General features: G+C 42.3%; 1 protein-coding gene and 1 long non-coding RNA gene across 2 annotated transcripts in view; one reads left to right on the forward strand and one right to left on the reverse strand.

The window, feature by feature from the left end:
* LOC106562036 (teashirt homolog 3) overlaps positions 1-4704 on the reverse strand; it is a 37871-nt gene extending 33167 nt beyond the window's left edge. Inside the window, exons 1-2 of the mRNA XM_014126559.3 lie at positions 3245-4704; positions 2469-2835 (exon numbers count right to left, since the gene is read on the reverse strand). Of these exons, the coding sequence (XP_013982034.1) occupies positions 2469-2508 (40 nt within the window). The 5' untranslated portion in view covers positions 2509-2835; positions 3245-4704. The remainder of the gene's footprint in view (positions 1-2468; positions 2836-3244) is intronic.
* On the forward strand, positions 3745-22157 carry LOC106562037 (uncharacterized). The gene is made up of 4 exons (XR_001318963.3): positions 3745-3834; positions 4018-4108; positions 18503-18593; positions 21230-22157. It is a non-coding gene; the product is annotated as an uncharacterized LOC106562037 (long non-coding RNA).
* Positions 22158-25877: the final 3720 nt, after the last annotated feature.

The raw sequence follows: 25877 nt of genomic DNA on the forward strand, positions 1-25877 counted from the left end.
TTTTCTTTTTATACGGCTGAGCAGCCCTTCCAGACTGGTGGGCTGAAAAAGGGAAAAGAGCAAGAGGAGAGAAAGAGAGAGGGAAGCAAAGAGAAGGAGAGAGGGAGAGAGAGATTTTCTCATGAAACGCTCAAGGTTGTCGGGGACTGGATTTCCCAAAGTTCCTAATCAAGGCCCATTATCTGCCATTTTTTGCTCTTTCCATCACTACAGCGCAATCAATTTGTCACCACTCTTTGTGTGCCACGGAGCAGTCGTCAACCGTATAACTTGCAGCTGTGAGGGCTGCTGGGAAAGTAAGAGGGGCGAATGTTGGGAGGGGGTATACAGACCCTGTAAAAAAAATTACAGGAAGTTGCCTCGTCACAACAACAACAAAAAACATCCCTCACTGCTCTCGTGTCTGTCCTCATCGGCTCATCAAAATAATAAATGCCTTATTTTTCTCTCTCACTCTCTCGTCTGGGATAAGAAGGCTTTCAGTCATCTCCCAGCCCCCCCCACCCCACCGACCCCACCGACCCCCACCCCCCCACCCCACCGACCCCCACCCCCAGCGTGTCCATTAGGCAAAAGCGTTTTGATAAAGTAAAGCCCAGGCCCAACGTATGGAGAAACAAAATGAGAGCAGTCACTCTGCCAACTTCTGATTGACCATTAGAGCCATTGATGAATGTGGCTGTCAGAAGGGAGACAATTAAATCAAATATGAAACAAAGTCGTTTTGACGGGTCGTTCTGATGGAGCAAACCATTCTTCCGTCTCCCGATTAGGCTAATAGTTACATTTTTCATAGAAGCACTGTGTGTACGCACAAGATACAATTGTGTGTGTGTGTGTGTGTGTGTGTTTGTGTGTGTGTAGTAAAGCGAGCGATTACTATAATAATTGCATAATATTGAATTTGTATAGTATATTTTAAGGGGATTTGACCTTGGTGCTTGTTTTAGTTTTGTTACAGGTTAAAAGTTGTAGTATAGATTAATTTACATCTAGGCTAAGTTTCAGAAAACTTAACGACACTTTAAAGCATATAGGTAAATGTCCAATCAAAATCAAATCAAACTTTATTTGCCACATGCGCCGAATGTAGCCTATGTTGTGATGGTAGTGAAGCAAATCTCTCACAAATAAGAATAACCCTTATTGATTCTAAAAACAGGTAGCCTGTATACTTCAACACATTGTTGCTTCAAACAATACTTCCAAAAGCGGACGTAAAACCCAGAAGTTCCAGCCATATAGCAACAGTATGAGAACAGAAGTCTGATTCAAATAATATTTGTATTTTTAACAGAATGGTAGCTAAGTAACTACCATGTTGTAGCATAGCCTAATTATGTATATAGAGCAGAATATGTGAGGTGTTCTATGACCTAAGTAAGATTTAATTAAAGCATCTTTTGAAGAGTCACGTGGATTGTTCTATATTCTCTACTTTTTAAGAGAGAGAGAACAAAATGTGGCCTTTGGCTCTAACAACGTGAAAAAAAGTACAAAACAAGCAATTAAAGATGTTTTAAATCGCTAATTGTCAGACCAGACATGACGTCACGTGAACGTTGCTATGGGAAGTGATTTATTTGTGTTTGTCGGGAAAGAATAGATCAAAGACAAGCCAGATGACGGGCAATCAATCAGCCATCAAATCAAAGATGGCAATTGTCCATTAAAGCCTCTTCCAGTCCACGTCTCCCCTAGGGTCGGCTGCGAAATATTCTTTAAGTATTTCCCAGAAAGGAGAAATCAGCAAAGGGAAACTAGGCGAAAGTTGACATTTTGTGATCAAATGTTTTAGCACAAAGCCCCAAACGAGCATCAAAGGAAATCATGACAGTCAGCTGACAAGAGCCCCATTTTCCCTACGCTTCTTCATAGATCTCTAATTCATGGAGTCAATATCTACACCCTACGGAGGGAGGAAGGGAGAGTAGGCTAAAATAGGGTAAAATGGAGAGAGACCAATCAAAGCTGAAGTTGTCTTTGACTAGTCGGATGGAGCTACTGCCTGGAAACCTTCCATATCTTTCGAGAACTGTTGTTAGCAGATCGTTCATGGAATGGAATCAGTGTTGCCCCAGAAGTTCGAAAAAAATGATTAACTTAGAACATTTAAACAATGTTGCCAATAACTAGGCTATGTAGCCTAATGGCCTATGTATGTATGCTGATAATGCAGATTACTATTAAAATAGTAGGTGGCTAGTATCAAACGTGGTTGTAAAAAAAAAAAAAGCACATCCCCTTCAAAGGGAAAGTACAACAAAAAAAACTTCTAGTTAGTAGCCTAACCATCCCTCTTTGAGTGAATGGGTATTTGCCATTTCCTCCCACTGTAGGCTATGCTACAATGTAGCTACACGCACATGATTCAGTACTATACACCGTAGGACTAGTGAAAGCAATGGAAATAGCTCAGCAGTAGCAGTACAAACAGAGGTGATCACATGCAAATCATAGAATCGTACCTGCCGCACGTCGGGGCGCTTGCTGTTTCCTCCGCGGCATGCTTATTTCGGGGTTCTGAAGAGTTCTTCTCTAGCCCCAGAGATCCCTAGCTGGTCCGCTCTTCTTTGGTAGGGGCGCTTCCTTACACGGTACCCGGGACGCTTTCAGAAGGCTGACATAGATCGGCAGTTTTCAAACAAAAAATGCAGACATTGAAGAACGGGTAGATCTGAAGATGAAGAAGAACAAGCGTTTTTTTTCCCTTCTCTCTCCTGTTCGACTTGGATATCACAGTGTGGAGACGGAGAGTACAGTGGTGGGGAAGAAAAAAAAAATCTTCAGCCTCAATGTGATTCTCACTCCGCGTTGGAGGCTGCAACAGGCAAGCTTAAAGGAAAACGAAATGAACGCGTCACTCAAAGTCTGCAAACAGGGGCAAACATCAAGCACTGTCACATTTGTGCCGTGCACATCCAATGGCTAGCTAGCTCTTGTCATATAAGCATCACATGTCTGCTGTCCCTCCCGCGGCCCCATAACAGTGTCTGATACGAACTATACAGTCTATACAGCATTAAAAAAAAATAAGCTTTGCAATTTGAAAGAAATCATTCATGAGCATTTTCAAAAGTCATCCATGCATGCTGGAGATTAAATGCTGATACAATAGCATAACTGTCAGGAGGAGAGCACCGTTCCACTCTTTGGCTACACATGGAAACAAAACATTGTATTCTTCCCTAGGCTATTGGACTATCTTAATGTTTACTAGATGTTAAAGGAATGGCATACTTACTCAATCGGTTGATTAACTGCGTTATCCATGAGGATTTCGATTCCAGTAATCACACGCAATTTAAAAACCAGCAAGGCAGCATCTCAGCGTCGCTGTAGCCATCGTATGAAAATCCCAGTCTTTCCAAGTCCCCTTAAAACATCAACAAATGTATATTGTTTTTAAGATAGAGAGGTAAATGCAAAGGTTGAAAGAAGAGATGGACGGACTTGTCGCCCACACGCTGGCTCGCTCCGTTATTTTGTCCAAGCGCGTTCAAAATCCACTGAGAGCAGTTCGAATCGATGAGATACGTGCTTGATTGGGTATCCCTTGTTGTAATAATGTACATCAGGAGGGGATGGACTCGTGCTGTGCCTCAGCTGCTCTGAGAGCATGGATCAGCAGCTATTGCCAAACACTTTCTTGGCTGCTAATAGCACTTTTTCCTCTTCTTTGTGTGGCTGATAGTAGCTATTTAAAACAGCAACAGCGAATCAGTCGAGTCTTCCTTACTGCAAGATGCCTTCTTCTGCTCAAGTGAGTCAGGCACAAAATCCGAATCATGCGCTCTCCTTGTTTTTGTTGATACAGAATGGAAAGAATAGTAGGTTAGTTTTCTTTTTTACGGTGAGATCAAAATTATGCACACATCCCCATCCTCCAGATCTGGGACCATCACAGACACTATCAGCTTTTTCTTTCAAATGTTTCCCCCACAGTAAAGAAAAAACTTACAGAGAATTTTCTGTATTATTTAGCGGGAAAGTGGAAAAATTATCCCTCTTTTTCAGATCATCTTCAAGATAGAATACAATTGGTCCGCTGTCTGCTGGAAAGGTTATGACTGTGGATGCAAATGATTTTCTCGCTAACCAGAACACGGTAAGTTGTCAAAGGATGTTTTCTTCTGCCAGATGTGTGTGTCCGTGTCTTTGCCGTGTCTTTGCCGTGTCGTGGTTTTCCCAGTCTCACGCTAGTCAATAGTCAGACATATCTGACCGCAGAGGGGATCAATCCCTTGTTAGTGGCAAAGGAGTCGCTCGATAGGAACACGATCTCCTCTCCGTTCGCCAGGCTTGTTGAGGGATGAGAAAGAGCAGGCTTTCGCTGATTCTGGATGTTTTAGCCTAATCTCGCTGCGTATTCCGCTACACCACTGCATGCCGTTAGATCCGCCCAAGCATCTGTCCGTCTAACCATTGGCGCATCCATCAGTGTCACACGCTCTGCACACTCGTAACGACAATACCCCTCTCAGTAGACACAGCAGCCTCCGCATAGCGCCTCTACATTTCTGACACATTCGCTTTGGTCAACAAGCTGGAGATTTTCAGTGGTCTAATGGTCGACATTCTCATTTCCTAATACAAGAAATCAAAAGGGAATCAAGGCAGATTTGATGCAATCGGTAGCTTTTCACTAGCATTGCATTGAGACAGTGGGCTATGTAAAGCGGTGCGCCTCTCTGCCTCTAGTCGTCTGAAGCCTACTGTCAACTCTGGAAAGCCACTGTTACCTGAAAGAATCACTATGTTTTTTTTTAATGCAAACTATGGAAACCATATACACATTATGTCTCAGATGGACTAAAAACATAGTATCCAAAGTTGTATTTGGTTTGTGCGTAAAGGCGCGTAAAAGTGCTTTTTGGGAACGCACAAAAAGGCGAAGTGCAATAAAACGCTTTACTTGAGATATGCTGACTGATATCTCATAATGGTGCAGAGGACTAAATGAGTTGTGGAAGACAACTGGAAAGGATTGTCTGTACAACTGTACAGAATTCAATAGGCCTATTATGAAATATTCTACTGAGAATTATTCAACATGTTTCCAAGACAATGTTGAAGAATGTGAGCTTTTTCTTTCTTTCTTTCTTCTTAACTTAGGGTGATAATTAGACGAAATGCAGGTGGTTGCATACAATTTTACAGTAGTACATAATGCATAGCAATTCGATAACTTGACCGTTCTCTTGGCGTAACTTTACTTTCAGTTCAGTATTAGGCTACATTTCTAATATACTCTTAATCATTCGCTCCCTCTTGAAAAGAGTTTGCCAATGGCATAAGCAAAGGCTACGATACATGAGACAAATTTAAATGTTTTTTAGGGATCGTGAAGTAAAATGTAAAGATGTCAATGATGCCGTGTGTGTGTGTGTGTGTGTGTGTGTGTGTGTGTGTGTGTGTGTGTGTGTGTGTGTGTGTGTGTGTGTGTGTGTGTGTGTGTGTGTGTGTGTGTGTGTGTGTGTGTGTGGCTGCGAGTTTCTACGAGTGAGTGACCAGTACAACATTTCAACTTCAAGATTATCGTCACGAAAAATAATAGGATTTAGCATGAACATATTTCTGCTCATTTCTTGTATACATATCCCTCATTCTGTTGGCAGGTATATGATTCAGGCCATTCTGTTTCCAGGTTAGGCCAAACATGCAGGCCATTACACAATAATTTTTCCGCTCAAACAAAAGTTGAAGCGTGTGGTCATAACGTTAGAGTTAGTTTCCATGTTTAGCAGTGTGGCACATTTAGGCCTATATTTAGCTTTGCAGGGATGAGGCTATCTACAACTCTTCTCTTCAATTTACGATCAGATATGGATTCCTTGAAAAGTTGGAATTCTAATGACATTTAATGATTATTTAAACGTAACTTTATAAATCTTCATGTGGACCAGAAGTATTGAAGAAATAGGCCAAAAAGTGATTGTTGTTACTGATGTTTGTTCTGTTGTTAGGAGTTTGTAAACTACAACAGTTTTTTAAATGTTTTTTATTATTACTATTATTAATAATAATAATAACGATGTAGATTCATCAAATAAAAAACATGAACATATATTTTTTAATTACCCTTTATTTTAAAACTAAGCCTGCGAGCTTTGCTTGGTAGTCTTCTGTGGGACTTTGGGTTATGTTTCTAACCTAGGCCTACTCCTTATCATTATTATTGCAATAAGTGCACTCATTCTCTCGACAAGTATCTTACAGTAAATTACCCTTTGGTACGTGTGTGTGTGTCTCTCTCTGTATGTGTGTGTGTGTGTGTGTGTGTGTGTTTGTGTATGTGGGACAGAAGTCAGAAACGGAAAGAGTGAGAGGGGGAAAGGGCACATATTTAAGCGTCTCGACCTTTTTTGCTCGTTGACATGTAACTTAATCAGCACCTGTGTTTGTAACTGTGACAATGATTCGAGTGACCATGGTTATTGTAGAGGAAAATGTATTTCTATTTCCGTTCAGATACTGTTTTCTACTGTGCAATTATCAAGGTAAAGTGTATTTGTATGCACATGCACAACAATAATGGGTCTGTTCATTAAGTCAACTTTTGATAACTTTTAGGCCATGTAGGATTCAAATGAAGATGGTTTTATGCTCATTCTTGTTCATAATAGGTTACAGAAGAAAAAAATCGGACAGCTAAAATGTTTTTTTTTTTATCGCCCACGCATGTCACAGACAGCAAGTTTTTTGCAGACCTTACCTTGTAACATACTTTATAGACAAAAAACAAGCAAACAAAACTGTCTGTTTCATTTGCAATTTGTTTAATTAAAGTTTGGCAATGTCCAAATGCGTCATATGCTAAGTTAAAAGTGTGATACTTTTCTTGGTATATATTTGTGATATTTATTTGAGAACTTTCAACTCCATTTTGTCACTCAGAGCCTGGAGCAACTTCCCCCATAACGCCTCCGTTACTCCAACACCTAGTTTGGATCTTTATAACTATCGTTAGACCTCCCTTTTCCTTTAGGGAGAATAAGACAGGGCCTTATCAAAAATTGCAGGATCAAATTAGTGTTAGAGAACAATCAGAACCCCACCTGGACTTTTCATATGATTTAGGGAAGTGTAGCCTATCGCATGTTGCCTCTAATGCCAAGTTTTGTTGATGACTATAAATCCTTTAGGCCTAGTCATTTTTATTTGGTAAAGTCACATTTTTCATTGGTTAAATCTGGTACTATTGTAATTTTTACTGTTAAAGTGTTGCCTAAAAGTGTTGCTATTTTATTCCATAACAATCAAACTTGTTTTTTCGTTTCAGTCAACTCGATTTTAATTTGCTGGATTAAGACTTCCGTGGTGCTTTGGAATAGACTATGCCCCAAATATCATTCATTCAAAGTGACTTCTGAGCCCGTCTAATTTACTGTGCTGTATCTCCACGGTACTGTATCTCTACGGTGCTGTATCTACTCTATTTGTTGGGGTGGCACAGTGTGTTTCCACTTTTTGCATCACTTTCTGCGTTTCCATCCATCCATACCTTTACATACCTGGGTTGTACCATTATCAAATGAGCTCGCTGATTATTTTGGTTTAAAAAACACTGAAATTATCTTACATTTTCATGTGTTTATGCACTTTTTTTTTTTTCAATAATCCATCTATCAATCAATCAATCAAGCAAAACATATGAATGTGTTTGTTAAGTCCTTTTTACATCAGCAGATGTCACAAAGTGCTTATACAGAACCCAGCCTAAAATCCCAAATAGCAAACAGTGCAACTACATTGGTCAAATAGCATATTGTTAATTCATTTTTCATTCCAAACTTTGCACTACATTTGGTAAATATATCTAGCCCACATTGGATATTGGGCATTTCAGTAGGACTACGATATGTTCATCGACCAAACTAACTTATTTGACCAATGTTGCCTGTAAGGTCAGGACAACGTTACCAAAAATATTATTTACTACCTTCACCGCACCAACCGTGTTGTAGGACCACTCGAGTTTACGCAGCCGAGCAAGTGGCAAGTAATTAGCTGGAACGGTATTTGGAGCATCCGCTTTGATGCACACAGAGCGAGGTGGACCATCACTTTCACAAACTCACCAGAGGCTTACATAAAGCCATTATAACCTGCGGTTTGAGATAACATCTTTTACGAATAAAGGTTAATAATTGCCGCTACTGTGAACAATAGCTCCCTCGGGAATATTTGCAATAGACTCCCGTGGTGGCGACGCAGTCAGCTGCGACGCACCAGGGTCGGCTAGGTCATAAGATAGCAGCGCTGCGGGACCCATGGAGGCGCGCATCACACAGTTGCCAAACCTGCTCTCTGTCCTGGGGTCGAGGATGGGCTTGCAGTAGCCATGTGTATACTTGTCTTCCTCCTAAAAAGGGATATTTGGGAAAACTGGAGAACTGGAGTATGAATGGATAAGAATGGGGTTTGTAAATAGTGCTCTGAGCCCGTGCACCATCAGGAATTTTATGGTGATGACATTGGCGAGGAGAGTGCGCTCACCTGATCCATTCAGTTTCACCGCACACTTGTTCCTAGTAGACTGTATAAAATGCGCAAGGAAGGGATTGGCTATAGTCTCCTAGAAGAAGAGGGGAAGTATTTGGTAGCTATAAAGGAAACAAGAGGCTTCTGGCAAATGAAATTCTAATGTGTGGAAAGAGGACTTAAGCCCATTGGTATCTCTGAGATCATTAATATACCTATATGGATTTGTGTTTCTTTATTAAGTACTAGCTCTCCCTTCCCAATGCATCCAGGATGCATAATCCTCAGGTGAAGTGAACGTTATCAAACTCATGAACCTACCTTTTTTTTCTCTAGAAGTTGATAAGGTGAATGGCAGCAACCATTTTCCATATTCAGAGGTAAAATATGAAATAAAATATGAAATAATTTTTGTCACGATTTATTCCAAAGATTGCGTTTTCACATAGCGGCTATTAGCATAATAGGCCAACTCCAATTTAGGGCAGAGTTATCATCCAAAGCAACTCAAAAGTCAAACTCATCTCAACAAGACATATCCTGTACTTTGACTCTGAAAACACAGAGATGGAATGTTCTAGGTAGTGGATGCAGGTATTTTATTGTCTCCCAGTGTCCTCCCTCTTCCATAGCTGGGTGTGCTGTGCGAGCTTGCAGGGTTGAGAGGGCAAGTGCTGACCAGTCCTCTTTCTCTGTCTGTTACTAGGTCACCAAGCCTCCCCCTCCAACCCTCCCAGCCGCTAGCCACCAGGGAGAGGGTAATTTAAGCCCTCCTTGATGTACCCTATTCATCACTGTCCCAGAGACCCGTTTCAAAATTAAAGTCTGATCTACAAAGTTAAACCAAAATGAGATAAAAATTGGCAGAGGTCAAAGAGGGTTGGACGAGTCAGAATACAAGGTGGTGTTTTGCTGTGCTTGATTTATGTTTTTGAGGGGAATGGTGGAAAATGAATACATTAACCCGTTGTATCAGGTAGGCTTGTGTCACAGCCAGACCTGGCACTGGTGTTGTTTCAGCAGTGCAGTTGTTGATCCGGTCTGCAATAAAGGAAATAGACCTAGGTACCTCTCAAATAAGGTGGAGAGCATTGTTGCCTAGTATACAACGATGTTGTGTCAGTATTATTCTATGTATGATCTAATTGTATTCAAGCACATCTATTGAGTTGAATGACACAGCAGATAATGCATTGCCTTTTCTCAGCGTAATGTTTTGCTGATAACTTTCACGGATTGTTTTTTGAGTTTGGGTCAATTTCATTCCAATTCAGTCAATTCAGGAAGTAAACTGACAATCGGATTCCAATTCCATTTTTCCTTAACGTGTTTCAATGACAAAGATTTGGAATTGGTCAAATTTCAGTTTATTCCAGATTTAACTGAATTCGAATAGAATTGACCCCAGCCCATTAATCAATTTAATGTGTAGGCTAACTTCTAATTCATTTTCACTGGATGAATATATTGCAGCTTGTTAGTATGTGTTTAAATAACTATGCTTGTTTGAAAATCAAACATAAGAAGTAAAACTACATACAGTTTACTGAGTTGTGGGTTTTGGATAAGCCATGTGACATGGAGTACTGCTGTGAGTCAACCCTTCCTTATGGTGAGTAAAGACGGAGAGAGAGAGAGAGAGCGAGAGAGTGATAGAGGTAGGGAGGGATGGAATGAGAAATAGACAGAGGGAGAGGTATGGAGTGCAGACGGTAGAAAGGAAGACAGAGAGGGAGGAAGGGAGGGGGAGGGAGGGATGGATGGATAAAGATAAGGGGAGAGATAGAAAGAGGAGAGAGAGTGTGTGTGCGTGTGTGTGAGTGCATGTGTGCATGCAGTGTGTCTATTCATGCTTCTATGTGTGCAGTGTGTACATGTGCCTGTGTGTTTTGGTACAGTGTGTCTGGGTGGGATTGTGTAGGTCCTGATCCTAGGCGGTGTATGGTAAACAGGAACGCTTTCTGTGGCAGGAGGAATTTCCCCCAGCAGCCCCCTGTATCAGTAATAGTGCCGGTAATGAGCTGCAGCTGTCAGTGTGGTTTCCTCTTCTCGTCTGTGATTCATGTTCCAGCTCTGCAACTGGAACAAATGTTTACCCCGATGAGAACCAGACAAACAGGGAACCAAGCACAAATGAAAAAAGAGAAATGCTGGCCATTTTTGTGTTGTTTTCTTAATGTAAGTCACCCCTGATGTGCACACCTTACGGTAAACCCACTTAGAGCAGGTAAGGATGCAAAATAACAGATGATCTTCTCCAGCATTTAGGAAGTGACCTCATTTCTCATGTCTCTGTATTTTAGAGTTAAATAGGGTTGACCACTGAATTATCATGTCCTGTCGCTAACCCTACGGTAGCCTAGTTTTGTACTTTGTTATGTGCTGTTATATCCATTTCTCTGATAATGCAACAAATAGAGACACAACATATACATGTTAATGATGTTAGACTGCTGGAACAAGGCGTTGAGCTGCATGCTAAGGAAGTACAGCGGCAGGTAGCCTAGCGGTTAAGAGCGTTGGACCAGTAATCGAACGGTTGCCGTTTCGAATCCCTGAGCCGACGAGGTGAAAAATATGTCAGTGTGCCCTTGAGCAAGGAACTTAACCCTAATTGCTCCTGTAAGTCACTCTGGATAGGAGTGTCTGTTAAAATGTAAAAAATGAAGAAGAGATGAGATCACCTAGTTAAAGCCCAGTCTGCAGTGATGTCACCAGCAGGGAACTGAATCACAGGCCTAGCCAGACGTGGTCAAGTCATTAGGAGGGTCATCCTACAGTAAAGTACAGTACAGGCTCTGCTCTCACTGTAGTGTGTGGACTCTGCTAGTTACCCATTGACTTACACCAATAGTGACATACTACAGTTTGGCTTTAAACAGACTCCTACTGTAGAAGGGGGGCAGGTAGACTAGCAGCCAGTAACCGAAAGGTTGCTGGATCAAATCCCTGTGCTGACGGTAAAAATCTGTCGTTCTGCCCCTGAACAAGGCAGTTAACCCACTGTTACCCGGTAGGCCATCATTGTATATAAGAATTGGTTCTTAACTGACTTGTCTGGTTAAATAAATAAACAAAAATAAGAACATGATGGACACGTTCATACAAACTTTGTTGTCTGTTGCAACAGTATATTTAGGAAAGCATATCAAACACAAGCAAGACACATACAAACAGTCAAAATAGAGGTGTAACAGCTAGGTAGCGTACTTGTGTAGTACTTGCATGATCATTGAGTAGTTAAAACGCAGATAGTTTTTTGGCCCAAAACTCAAGTAGGGAGTTACATTCTTTTTTCAAGAATTCTGGCTAGTGGCTAGGATATGGCAGCAACTATAAAGATTAGCCTACATCATCACACAAAACACTGATTGTTTTATCTCCAATGCAATGTGTAGGGACTGCATCCAGCTTGAGCAACTGCAATATCTGTTACAACAGACAGAGAAGGTTGTATAGCTTTCCATTCGTAGAACGTTCCCTGAATGTTACTAAAGTTTTCTTGTGGTTTTTATGGAAAGTTTTCTTAATGTTCTTAGAACAATTTGAGATAATGACTTGAAAGAGAACCATGAGAAAGCCCTGTGCTTCATTTTAGCCGGATTCTGCCAGAACAGGATCTGGCACCTCTCCGCTTTGGACAGTTTTTTCCGGGAACCTATTTTGCCGGATCCGGTACCTCTCGTGGCATGACATTTTTTCTCTAACTTTTTGCAATGTAAAAATTATAATAAAAGCGATCAATATTCATTCGAGTTGCCTCTTTGTTAACCTCTACAGGATCGGCCCCCCCCCCCCTGCGGGACGGTTGAGCTAACGTTAGCTAATGTGATTAGCATGAGGTTGTAAGTAAAAAAAAAAAAAACAGTACATAGACATGTCTGATATGGGCAGAAAGCTTAAAATCATGTTAATCTAACTGCACTGTCAAATTTACAGTAGCTATTACAGTGAAATAATACCATGCTATTGGTCGAGGAGAGTGCACAATTAGGAACTTGAAAATGTATTAATAAACCAATTAGGCACATTTTGGCAGTCTTGATACAACATTTTGAACAGATATGCAATGGTTCATTGGATCAGTCTAAAACTTTGCACATACACTGCTGCCATCCAGTGGCCAAAATCTAAATTGTGCCTGGGCTGGAAAAATACAGTTTGGCCTTTCTCTTGCATTTCAAAGATGATGGTACAAAAATAAAATGTTTTTTTTTCTTTGTATTATCTTTTACCAGATCTAATGTGTTATATTCTCCTATATTAATTTCACATTTCCACAAAGTTCAAAGTGTTTCCTTTCAAATTGTATTAAAAAAAATGTATATCCTTGCTTCAGGTTCTGAGCTACAGGTAGTTAGATTTGGGTATGTCATTTTAGGTGAAAATTGAAAAAAAGGGTCAGATCCTTAAGAGGTTTCTCCTGCCCCCACAAAAAAAACAATGTGAAAAATTATATTTTCAGCCTGGGCCTAATATTCTAAGAGTTGATTTGGGTTGGGCCGGGTTTATGGTTTGCGCAACACTGTAACCTATGTTTGAGACCAACGCATGGCCGTGGCTGTGTGAGAAGAGCGCCAGTATCTCTCACATAACTAGAATGAGATTCACTTTCCATAATCCCTCTCTGCTCTGATAGGCATGAACCTGCAACTGTCATCTATCCAGCGTTGCACTTCATCATGTATTTCCTTATAGAATCATAGCTGCAGGAAGGGTTCTGGAGGAGCTGTAGCACCCCTGGTGAATTTAAATACATTTGCCAAAGTTATAGAGTTACTGCTGTCTGTTCAGAAATAAGTGAAATAATTCAGAATAGCAGAACTACACCATGAGAAGGCCTATCATTTAGACACAGAGGATCAATAGCTTCTTTAAAAAAAATTGCTAGCTGTGGTTTGTAGTCCAATAACAAGGAATAACCTACACCTGGCACAAATCTGTCAGTGAAAAAACAGCACGCATACAAAACAGGTCTTTCTCAATATTTCAAATATAATCGAGGGAAAACACAAGCCGGAAAGCAAATGGCTCATGCTACGCTGTAGGCTACCAAAATAGTTGATCTACTTCCAAGTATTGTTTTACAGAAGAGAGAGAGAGAGAGAGAGAGACAGGCTTTTGGAACGAGCACATCGTCCGTCACCAGCCAGGGAGCTGCGCATCATTGGGGGAGTCAGTGAAACTGGAAACCATTTTTAGGACTTTCATTTCCACCTCATACTTTAGCCTACAATATGTGTCTCCACACACCTAGGCCTAGGCTATTGATGGATTCAAGACAAGTTTGTTTTTATTGATCTCAGATTCTCAGTTTGTCAGTGTCAAAGTAGCCTGTGCGGTAAAAAATAAATTTAAAAAAGTGCGTTATTAAATATGATTCTGGCAAATTCTCCAGTCATGTAGAATTATGTAGAAAGGCATTTTCCCGGACCCAAGGCTACTAAAATGTAAAAGTGCCTCTACTATACTGCTCTATGCCATTACGCAAATGTGATGATATGCATGCTATGCTTTATTATAAATGTGATATTTTTTTCTCATCCGTTCCGGTACCTCAGTACTCTCATGCTCACTTTATGTTCCGGCACCTCCCTATTTACAAATTAAGCACTGAGGAAACTTGTACGAAATGTTATGCTGAAGTACTGAAATTCCCACAGAAGAACTTGTTTTCTTAATGTTCTCTGAACTATTTGAGAACGTTCCTAGAACATTAACAACATTTACATAAAATGTAACAATTTTTTTACTTGTCGGAAACATTCCATTAAAGTAATGAAATACCAAGAGAATAACGTTTTTTTTTTCAAGTTCCCTAAATGTTCCAAAGCCAAGCAAATATCCTGAACCATTCCCAGAAAGTTGTGCAAAGGTTGTCTACAAAATAACCACAGGACAACTACGCTCTCACCAATCTCTAAGGAACATATGGTTCTCAGAACGTTATGTGCTAGCAAGGCAGTGACATTTTTATGCAAGCCATTGTTCAAATGGTGAAGATAGCTTAATCAGATCAGGCTATTGTGTTTGAGTGTGTGGGGGTTTCATTTGTGATTTATTCATAGCAGTCACTTTTCCCTCCATCTCAGATCCACTTCCATGTGTTTCCCCCTCAGAGCCCGTGGAACTGTGACTCAGAAGACGATGATGTGCCATGTCGTGCTATATATCCTCCCTGTTGCATTAATCATGCTTTTTAATTAGTGCGGCCCAGCTTTATTAATTACGACTGATGTCTCGCTGATACAGCCTCCCTCAATCGCCCCGCCCTCCTCATTTCACACACAAACTCCAGTCATCTAGACCTTAACCCCGCCTCAGACTACGCTGAGATGTCTCAAGAAAGGAGCTAGAGACACAAAGAGAGAGAAAGCACAGAGAACAGAGAGAGGGAGGGAGAGAGAGAACAGAGAACAGAGAGAGAACAGAGAGAGAGAGAACAGAGAGAGGGAGGGAGAGAGAGAACAGAGAACAGAGAGAGAACAGAGAACAGAGAGATGGCGGGAGAGAGAGAGAAAAGAGAGAGAGAGGGATAGAAAGAGAACAAAGATTTAGGAAATTACTGGCCCTGAGGTAGGGAAAGACACATCATTAAAGGGAAATCAAGTGAGGAAGAATGAGGGAGAAGTGAGAGAAGGAAGGAGGGCCATAAAGAGAAAAGGAGAGCAGAAAAAAATAAGTGAGAGAGAGAGAGAGAGCATGCATGAAGCAGCAACACACATCCCTTTCATGTTGGCCTCAGAACAAGCCGCCTGCCTGTGGAATGAGCCAGTCCAATTGTGAGACGCTTTCTCAGACTTAAGGCTGCGGATACAAATCACGAGTTTCGCTCTCGTCACGTCAGCCGTGCGAGAGCCACTTCACCGCACCGGTGTTTATCTTGCGCTGACATTCTCTGCGCCTTTATTCCCCCACCACTCCTGAGTAGGATCTTTCTCGCTAAATAGACAGTGAGATGGATGAACTTAATGGCCGAGAGGAGGAGGGGGAGAACAACCCATCTCCCACTGTGACATCCTCGAGATCCTCCAACGTTATGAGGGGAACGCTATGACCGGGGCCATTTGATTTCATACGTATACCCAACCCCCATTTAGCCACAGTGGGGAGTGGAGGGAGGAGGGAGGGAGCGGAGCAGAAAAACCTCAGCCCCTCCTATCCTATCCTTCCTAACCCCTGAAGACTGGAGGCAGACCCATCTGAAGGAAGACTCGGTCCGTGTAGGACACGTTAATGTTAACGTTGTGCCGAGGAATCTGCCTGTGGATCAACCTCCCATCACATAGCATCATGGTGACCCTATGCAGACTCAAACAAACTGTCGCAGTTGTGTGTGTGTGTGTGTGTGTGTATGTGTGTGTGTGCGTGTGTGGGACAGCTGTGTGTGTGTCAGCTGTGCGTGTGTGGGGGTAAACGTGTGCCCCTAGGCTTCCGCGGTCTCCTTTACAAGCCACTGATTAGCCCCCCCTCGGCACAGGAGGGACACTATCCAAGCTGACACTGTGTACTGGGCTCTTTATTCTTTCTGCCTGTCTGAATTACCGTTGCTGCACACAGGCCTACACATCCAAAGGAATCTGTTTTAGCCCATTTGACCAAAAGCAGTAAGAGCATAAGGAAGCATCATGGCGGAGGTCAAATCTTTAAATGATTTCCATCTTAGCCCCAGGATATGTTTGGTTTTTGTTCTTTTCTCAATGTTTATCTCACACCTCAAGCAACGTTGTTCCATTTCAGTTTTTATTGTGATTATCGTGAAAATGGGATTGACGTTTCGGAGTTGCGTCGTCACTGACCGGCAGCAGCATCTACTGAAACGCTCAGACGTTCAGCATCTGTAGCTCTAGATGTTTTCTGAAGGGTTTCCTGTTGAAATACAATCTCCCAGTGAGAGGATCAAGTGCTCAGCTTCAGTCTCAGAGCTGACTCACTCCATCTCCTCTTTTGTGGCTATGGGGATTTGGGAAGTGCTATTCCTTTAGCTGTCTACGGATGACCACAGATGCTCTGACCCAAGCCAGCGACTCACAGCTAAATCCACACTTTCAATGTTGGGATCATCATCATTATTCTGCCAGTGGACAGGTGCATGTGAGCGCAGTTCTGATGCCCACCATCTCTGAAGGGGAAGCACAGGGGTCGTAGGTCAAAGGTGCATGCCGGGGATTACTGAGCAGGCCGGGGTCCAGAACAAAGACCCCACGCAGAGAAGGGGGGTGTGTGTGTGTGTATGTATGTATGTGTATGTAAGAGAATGTGAGTGTGTGCGTGTGTCTGCGTGTGCAAGTGAGTGTGTGTGTGTGTGTGTGTGAGAGAGAGAGAGTATGGGGGGGATGCTGGTAGTGCTCAAGAGAGCGTGGAAATACACATCATTACTCCCCACATAAATCTGAAGTGCCCTCCCTTTCTCTCGCCCTCTCTTCCCTCATCCTCCCTTTCTCTCACCCTCTCTTCCCTCATCCTCCCTCTCTGTCACCCTCTCTTCCCGTCACCCTCCATTCCCTCACCCTCCCTTTCGCTCACCCTCTGTTCCCCTCATCCTCCCTTTCTCTCACCCTCTCTTCCCCCTCATCCTCCCTTTCTCTAGGTGATGTGAACTGCTGCCTTTTTCTGTAATACACTGGGAACCCCTCTTGTGTATTATGTAGTATGAAACCTGTGCAACCTTCCTTCTCACCTTTCTCAGCCCACCCCATCTGCATCCAACACACACACTCAACCTCAGGTGGCTGTGTTTGCTGCGGTGTATGCGTGTGTCAGAGAGTGTGTTGATTGGAGGGCCCTCTGACTTCTAGCAGAACCTCAGGCCATCTGAAGTGTCACAGCAGAGCCGTGTCCTATTGTTTTGGAGAGCCTTTTCCAACCACGCGTCTTGTAAAACGTCAGTGAAACCGTGTGATCTGTACAAATGAATGTGATACATAAAACCGGCTCGCCTCCGCTTGGGTCGGCGACAGTGTTTTCAGGGGAGAAAAAAAGCACTTAGCAGTGAAGTTGCTTTGCGTATTGTATTCTGATGAAGTCGTTACTCAGAACCAAATAGAAGGAAAGGAGGGGGAAAAAGGGTTGTAATTTTCGAGCTTAGCGGGGCCGGATTTATCAGGTGATTTCGGCATTTCCACTTTCCAAATGTGTCTTATTCTGCCCTCCATATAACATGATTTGAATTGTCATTTAAAATGTCTTCCACTCCTCCAGTGTTTTTTTATCAAGAGTTTTTCTCCTTATTTAGGATGTGACGTGTTTTGTCTATCAGCGTGACAGTCTGTCGCATCCATATGATGGCCCATAATACCCCTCCAATGTTCAGTTCTTAAAGGGCATCATTATGTAGAGCTCAGTGTCTCCTACTCATCTGAAACTATGATCTCCCTCATCCATATTCTATATCCATTAAACAGTACACTTTTAACCACCCTCTGGATGGGTTCTAGTAGCCTAATGTGTAATTACTATGCTGAGTTGAGTTGAGGGCGTTCCGGCGGTGTGTAAAAACACTGAACTGCTTTCATGGTGCCAATCTTAGCCCCCGCTCCATTGGATCACAAACCTCTCTTACCCGGTACCATGGTTACCAACATTAAGTGGACGCTATAATCATATCATTATCTCACCATTATGACCTTTTTGTCACCATTTGAAAGTAGATGAGATCCAAACAGCCATGATCATATGCTGGTGAAAATGCTCTGCTCAGGCCCAAAACGTTTCCCTACATTTTTTGTTGGAAAACTTTCCTGTCTGTTTGAACAAAACAAAAAAAGTCGAGCTACCGTTTCATGGCGTTATTCCACAATGTATATCATTATAGAATATGTTGCCGTTTTAATTGTTATATTTGACAACTGCCAAAAAAAGGAGTTAAACCATGTTTCTGTGGATGTTTTCACAGCTCTGATGTAAGCTAACACAAGGCCCAGATGGAGGACCGAGGACAACGGTGCCTGTTCCACTCAGGGTATTAGCTCAAGCATCATCACAATGCTCAGATTTCTTTCTCTCTCCCTTTCTGCAGGGCCGAGGGTCACGGGAGGTCACTGCCTCTCGCTGTGTCCCGGTAGCAGACACAGACGGTTAACGACCGGGCCGTGCATCAAAGAGCCAGGGTATGTCCCCACACACACACCCACACACACACACACCCACACACACACACACCCACACACACACACACACACACACACACACACACACACACACACACACACACACACACACACATTCAGGCACACGCACGCATGCAGATGCACACACACACACACACACACACACACACACACACACACACACACACACACACACACACACACACACACACACACACACACACACACACACACACACACACACACACACACACACACACACACTCACAAACAGCCAGGCCATTCTACGTCTCCTCAGCTCTCTGTCTCCCTCTAACTGAGTGACTGCATCACTCTGTGCTAAGTGGAAGTCTCACTCACTTCTCGTCCTCTAACAATGTCATCCTTCCCTCCGCAACTCACACATCACACATCAGTTAGTTATTTTGGGTGGGGGGCAGAGGGAGGGGGGCTGACAGTGAGGGAGGAAGTACACAGGAAGTACATTAGTTATCAGTTTCTGTCGTCTCCACCTTATCAGATCCCATCAGTATTAACCTGCTCTGGAAGCAGCCCCTCTCTTTTTCTCTCTTAAAAGTCTACCGTGCGCCACTTTAAACCAGGCCTCAGATCTAAATGACACTTCGCACTACACATGCATGAAGACAACTGAATAAAATATTTAAATAAAAGCCAGCAAAAAAATAAATAAAAAATAGGACAGGAAAAAGTGAGAAAAAAAATTGTTCCTGTGGCAGGTCAAAACGGGTTTTATTGGCAAGAGAAGGAGGAGTTTAATAAAGTTCACAGGAAAGAAAACATACTCATGATCTTGTAAGAGTAGGTTGTCTATGATCAAGCAGAATAATAATCACTTTCAGCCAGTCAGAAAAGGTACAATGGGTTCTAATTGACAGGCCATCAGTGATTTTAGAGAGAATAATAAACAAATATTTTCCTAAATGTAATTCTTGTTCTTGATTTTTAAATGGACTAATTGACCCATCCGATGTGCTGTGTGTCCCTCCAGCGTATCCGTACATGTAGGGGGTTGAAGGGGGTTAAAACAGGAGCAGTGGGGGGGTTTGTCTGCATACTTTGCCATGATTCGGGAACCTCAGTGACCACACTAATTATTTTTCTAGTCAGCCGTGTGTGCAGAACCTGCCTGCTAGTTGTGCAAATGCTTATTTAAGCTGTGTAACTGACGTCCATATGGTTTTCATCATCATAAAGAAATGTCTGAGGGAGTTATGTTTTTACTAGGCAGGAGCAGAGACTTGTCTGTCAAGCCAGGGTTTGAATAGCCTTCCACAGGTTTATACTCAACAGTGTAACATTATGAATATTAAATATGCAATTGAAATGTGAAATAGAGTATAACTGTAATGCATTTTTCTTGTTGAATCTACAAATGACAATAAATGAGCATTTGGCATATCCTGTCTAATGTTGTCATCGCAGTTCCTGAAAGATTGTGGGTTGTAGTATGTGGTGACTTTCTACAGTCAACCGTATGTGTTGTAGCTTGCCCTGGTTCATTCTCTCATCATGAGGTATCTACAATAAAAGGCAATAAACAAGGTGCCGAACACATTTATAATAATCTACGACATGCAATAAAGCTTTCATTGTCTTCCACGCCCATCCGACCACACAGCGATACCCATCAGTTCCGCAACACACGCGCACGCACGCGCGCGCGCGCACGCACACACACACACACACACACACACACACACACACACACACACACACACACACACACACACACACACACACACACACACCACACACACACACACACACACACACACACGACATCAGTAGAGACCTAGTACAGGCTTGATATTGTTAACTTTCCTCCCAGCGTGTGCAAGCAGTGATGGTGAGTGATAATGTTTAGGCAGAAGGAATCATGGGTAGGAACTCCCCTGGAGTGAGAATGAAAGACTAAATCAGTCAGAGAACAGGAAATCAGGCCAGTGACATTAGAGATCAAGGCACAACAACATCTCACCTAAAGCATGTTCAATGGCACTTTGACACGTCTCACTAAAAACGTTCCCATTGTGCTCCGAGTGTTTCCACGGCTTAATTGATTGTTAAAATGGGGGAGGGGGACTTGGTCCACCTCACGCTCTCTGGCACCATCAGAGACATTTTTGGGGGTGTGTAATTTACTCATGAAAACCGTGATGTATTTTTCGCCCAGTAGTTAGCACAGTTTTACTTTAAATAAACGTTTAAATTCCAGCATGGGTTTGTGAATGAATAGAACAAAGGCAAAGCAGTAGATTTCTGTCTTGATTGTGCCCAGATGTGTGGTGGGATCTGGAGCTCGTTAAAGTTTGATTACCAGGAATATTCAGCCCAATTCAATAAATAGAGCTTTTAGAAGGAGAGTATTCCCATGTCACTGTTTCCAGGCTGAACTATTCCACTGCTGTTGATCTGATCTACCTAGTGTATAGACACTGTTACCTGCTACATGAATACAATACTATTGAAACAATACCATCGAAATTCATCGACTATCTTTGAAAAAAAAATAGATATATTCTAACAATGTGCTTCTTCTCTTTTGACTATTTTGTTACAATTACAATCACGTTCACATGTTGTGTTGCTGTGCGTGTGATTGTGATCATTTACAGCGGCCGGAGATGGAGAGAAAACACCCTCGGCTCTCGTCTCTGCACTCACGCCGTCTCTGCACTCACTCCCTCTCTGCACTCACTCCCTCTCTGCACTTGTGTGAGAGATGATGAAATCACCATATGGAAAAATCCAATGTGATCTAAGCAAGAGGCAGAAAGGTCACAGGGAGTCAGGAAAATGGATGAAAGCTAATGATTATCTCAACCTTTATCTAATCAATAATCATTTAATCCCACAATATTATGGACACTCTATCCCATTTTCCATTAACCCAGGCAGGATGACAGAGGCTGTATTGTTTCCTAAGGCAGCTTTATGGCAGGGGGATGGCTGGTATGTCTGAGAGGCAGTTTAAGGTGTGCTCTCAACTGCTCTCAACCTATTAAGACACTCGTACGTAGTCTGAACATAGAAGATAATGCATTTTTTGAAATATTGAGTGTTTGAAACAGTGCGATCGGAATGGTATAGAATAACAATCTAGCAATTTCTAAATGGCCTACAGTTTTACCTCCATCAAACAGTAAATGTGGGTTCAATGAAATACCATCACATTACACAAATAGTGGATATTTGCAAAATAATACGTTAAATCATTTGTTAAAACTGAAAACTCCATTATGTTCTTTGGCTTCTTATGATCACCAAAACACATATATTTCTCTATCAGTCTGTGTCTCTAAGGAGTTTGTGTTTGATGCCGTTATGCTGCAGTAATTTGTACCGTTATGGCCCATTTGGAGTGACACCATCCTCTGTGACTGGGAGTGTGTCTCCAGTGTCTGTCTGCCCAGTGATGCCATCTTCATCCTAACCTTATTGCTTTTAATGACTCCCTCTTTCCTTTCATTAATTCTTTATCGATTCCTTCTGACGTCTGGTGAATTAATTTTCAATTACTGCAAATAAAAAAAATAAAAAACCCCACTAATGTCTGGCTCCAGCTATACGTATGAGTGTGTATAAGCATGCGTGTGTACAACAATGTGGTGCGGTGATATTCTTACTTTCCCTTCCTCCATTCTTCTTCTCTCAGTCCTTCTAGCAAAGGACTGGGGGGGGGGGAGAAATGTCCATCTTCAAAAGTCCACACCCAAACACTCACGCACACGCACGCGCCCACACACATCCTCAGACAAAAAGACACACACAAGGGAGCGTGTGAATCCGACGGAGAGAAATTGTACTAAAGGTCACAGTGTGCTAATGGCGCAGGCTATCTTACATGAAATAAGTCCAGACACTTTCGACAGGTCTCTCAATGTCACAGAGCAGCCTTTCGCTGCTGCCCGGCCCTGACGTGACTGGAAAGCAAGGTGAGGTGAGGTCCTCTGCGTTGATGTGCGTTTGTGGAGAGAAGTGCAGCACAGAACTGGACAGTCTTTTCATTTCATGTACTGTACTCTTCAAATATCCCCGACAACATCCTGTAAGCATAGCCAACCAGTGCAATCTATTCCATCGTCATTTTTAAGAATAGGAAACACACCAATATTCGATAGACCTGCTTAGTATTAGACTCAGAAGTACAAGGTCAATGTTAAATACCCACAGGTCATTAATTACAGCAATTATTCACTTTCATTTCTCTGACACATATTGACTGTTGTTTTTTAATGCGCCCAACCTAAGCCGCCCGGAAGACTTGACAGCAAAATAACAGAATTGTTTAAAGTGAGCCACCATTTTAACAGAGCACTGGGTATAGTCATGGATTTCTTCAAATGTGATATGAAATGTGAAGATTTTTTGTCAGTTGTCCAATTATTGCACATTACTATGATGCAAAAGCATTAGGGAGTTCGATAGAAAACAATACAGAACATACAGTATGTGGGTCTACTACTGTATTCAACCAGGAACGAGTGCTGGATAGATTCCATTAAAATGCCTATTGAAAGTATGAAAATAAGAAAATGACCCTATGCTTTGTAAAGATATGTTGCAGAATGTAAGAGGCCAACTGCTTGTGTTGCTAGGCAGCTGTGTAGGCAGCTGTGTAGGCAGCTGTGTACTCGTATGTATTTGCCCTGCATGTATGTCCTGACCTCTCGTCCTCTCTGTGTTTATGTTGTGTGTGTGTGTGTGTGTGTGTGTGTGTGTGTGTGTGTGTGTGTGTGTGTGTGTGTGTGTGTGTGTGTGTGTGTGTGTGTGTGTGTGTACGTTATGTCCGTGTACGTGTGTGTGTATTTGTGTGCGTGTGTCCTGACCTATCCCCGTCTCTGCTCATCCCCCTATGAGAGTAGCGTGAAATACAGCTCTGTAATTGTCTGGTCTGGCCCCTACATTCCTTACCCAGGCGACCGCCTCGGCTCCATGTCACTTTAACAACCTGCAATTATCACCACAATGGAGATTTCAGGTTAAAAGTGTCTCGTAGAGAATATAGATACATTTTCCGTCAATAAATTTCCCTCTCCGCCTAGTTTCTTCTAAGTCAAGTACCCCCCCCCCCCCCGCCTTGATTGACATTTTGACCACAAAATTGTAACATGTCTGTCTGTGAGAGGGGTTGTCTTGCTCTAAAATGAGCTAACCATCAAAATAAAATAGGATAAGTTCATCATGGTGTCATTTCACAGGAATATTGATTATTGCAGACATACAGGATTTGGAGCGGATTTCCCATAAAAGCAGTAGCCACTGTGTCTTCTGCAGACAGTAAAGCACATGAAGGATGCAGTGATATACAGGCCTGGAGAGCATCGTTCCCCTAACATTGTCTGTTCGCATTTAACCTTTGCTAAACCAGGTCTTCTCTTTACTTGGAGAAAGGCTGAGGATTGTAATGGAAAATGGGATTCATTTCCATTTTTGTTAGAATACCATTATATACGATACACTTCACAGCACTATTTGTGCACAACGTTTGTGTGCTGTTCTAAATGTAGAATTGTCGCTGAAGGATCATGTTGCGTGAAAAGATCACTAAGAAGACAGACACTAGACAGTCCAACAGGAGATGTCCTGTTTTTATCCTGCGCTGGAGAAACTGAAGTAAATCAGCCTATGTCTGTTGGAATCCTGTTGGAACATTAAACAACGTCAGCGCCACATCTCCCCGACACTACTTTAATCAACTTTTTAGACTAGTCACCTTCATGTCACTCTAACTGTTATTTAAACGAAGGAAAACCACCTTGTTCAGCTACCTACAGGGGGAAAATGTTTAACAACTAGGGAGACCTTTAGGACCAATGAGGCGAGGGGTCAATACAGCTCAGCTCACCCAACAATAACCAAAAATGAACAGAGGAATTGTTTAACCATCCAATCAGATTTTGGCCATGTGATTCTCAGTGTTAAACAAAAAAAAAGTAACCGCCCAATCGGATGCAGAGTAAGTGCTTCAACATGCCTATAAGAACTAAAGAGTTGCCTCAGCAGCCAACTGGATGCCACGTAAGTGCTTCAGTATGAGTATGGGAAATATAGGAGAGCTTAACCAGCCTCAGTCATACTGCTGTAACGAAAGCCAGATTGAAAGAGGGTTTGGATTGATTTCCAACATCTTGATTTGATATCCTGAATTAATTATTTTAACTTGAATAATATATAAAGGAAAATAAATGGAGAACACACGAGGGAACAAGAGAGGGCTTCACTACTGCTGAGTTATCTCATGGCCAATCTCACCCGCAAGAATACTCTCAGCTGTGTGTGTGTGTGTGTGTGTGTGTGTGTGTGTGTGTGTGTGTGTGTGTGTGTGTGTGTGTGTGTGTGTGTGTGTGTGTGTGTGTGTGTGTCTCCGTGTGTGTTTGTGTGTGTCTCCGTGTGTGTTTGTGTGTGTGCGTGCGTCCATGTCTGTGTGTTTGTGTGTGCGCATGTGAGCATGCATTCATAGACACGTCAGCGTGTTTGTGTATCTGTGTGCATGCAGAATATGTGTCCAACATATACAGTTGAAGTCGGACGTTTATATACACCTTAGCCAAATACATTTAAACTCAGTTTTTCACAATTCCTGACATTTAATCCCAGTAAAAATTCCCTGTTTTAGGTTAGTTAGGATCACCACTTTATTTTAAGAATGTGAAATGTCAGAATAATAGTAGAGAGAATAATTTATTTCAGCTTTTATTTCTTTCATCACATTCCCAGTGGATCAGAAGTTTACATACACTCAATTAGTATTTGGAAGCATTGCCTTTACATTGTTTAACTTGGGTCAAACGTTTCTGGTAGCCTTCCACAAGCTTCCCTCAATAAGTTGGGTGAATTTTGGTCCATTCCTCCTGACAGAGCTGGTGTAACGGAGTCAGGTTTGTAGGCCTCCTTGCTCACACGCGCGTTTTCAGTTCTGCCCACACATTTTCTATAGGAATGAGGTCAGGGCTTTGTGATGGCTACTCCAATACCTTGACTATGTTATCCTTAAGCCATTTTGCCACAAATTTGGAAGAATGCTTGGGGTCATTGTCCATTTGCAACCAAGCTTTAACTTCCTGACTGATGTCTTGAGATGTTGCTTCAATATAGCCACATAATTTTCCAGACTCATGATGCCATCTATTTTGTGAAGTGCACCAGTCCCTCCTGCAGCAAAGCACCTCCACAACATGATGCTGTTACCCCCGTGCTTCACGGTTGGGATGTTGTTCTTCGGCTTGCAAGCCTCCCCCTTTTTCCTCCAAACATAACGAT

The sequence above is a fragment of the Salmo salar genome, chromosome 11 (genome assembly GCF_965601325.2).
Source record: "Salmo salar chromosome 11, fSalSal1, whole genome shotgun sequence".
Taxonomy (NCBI): Eukaryota; Metazoa; Chordata; class Actinopteri; order Salmoniformes; family Salmonidae; genus Salmo; species Salmo salar.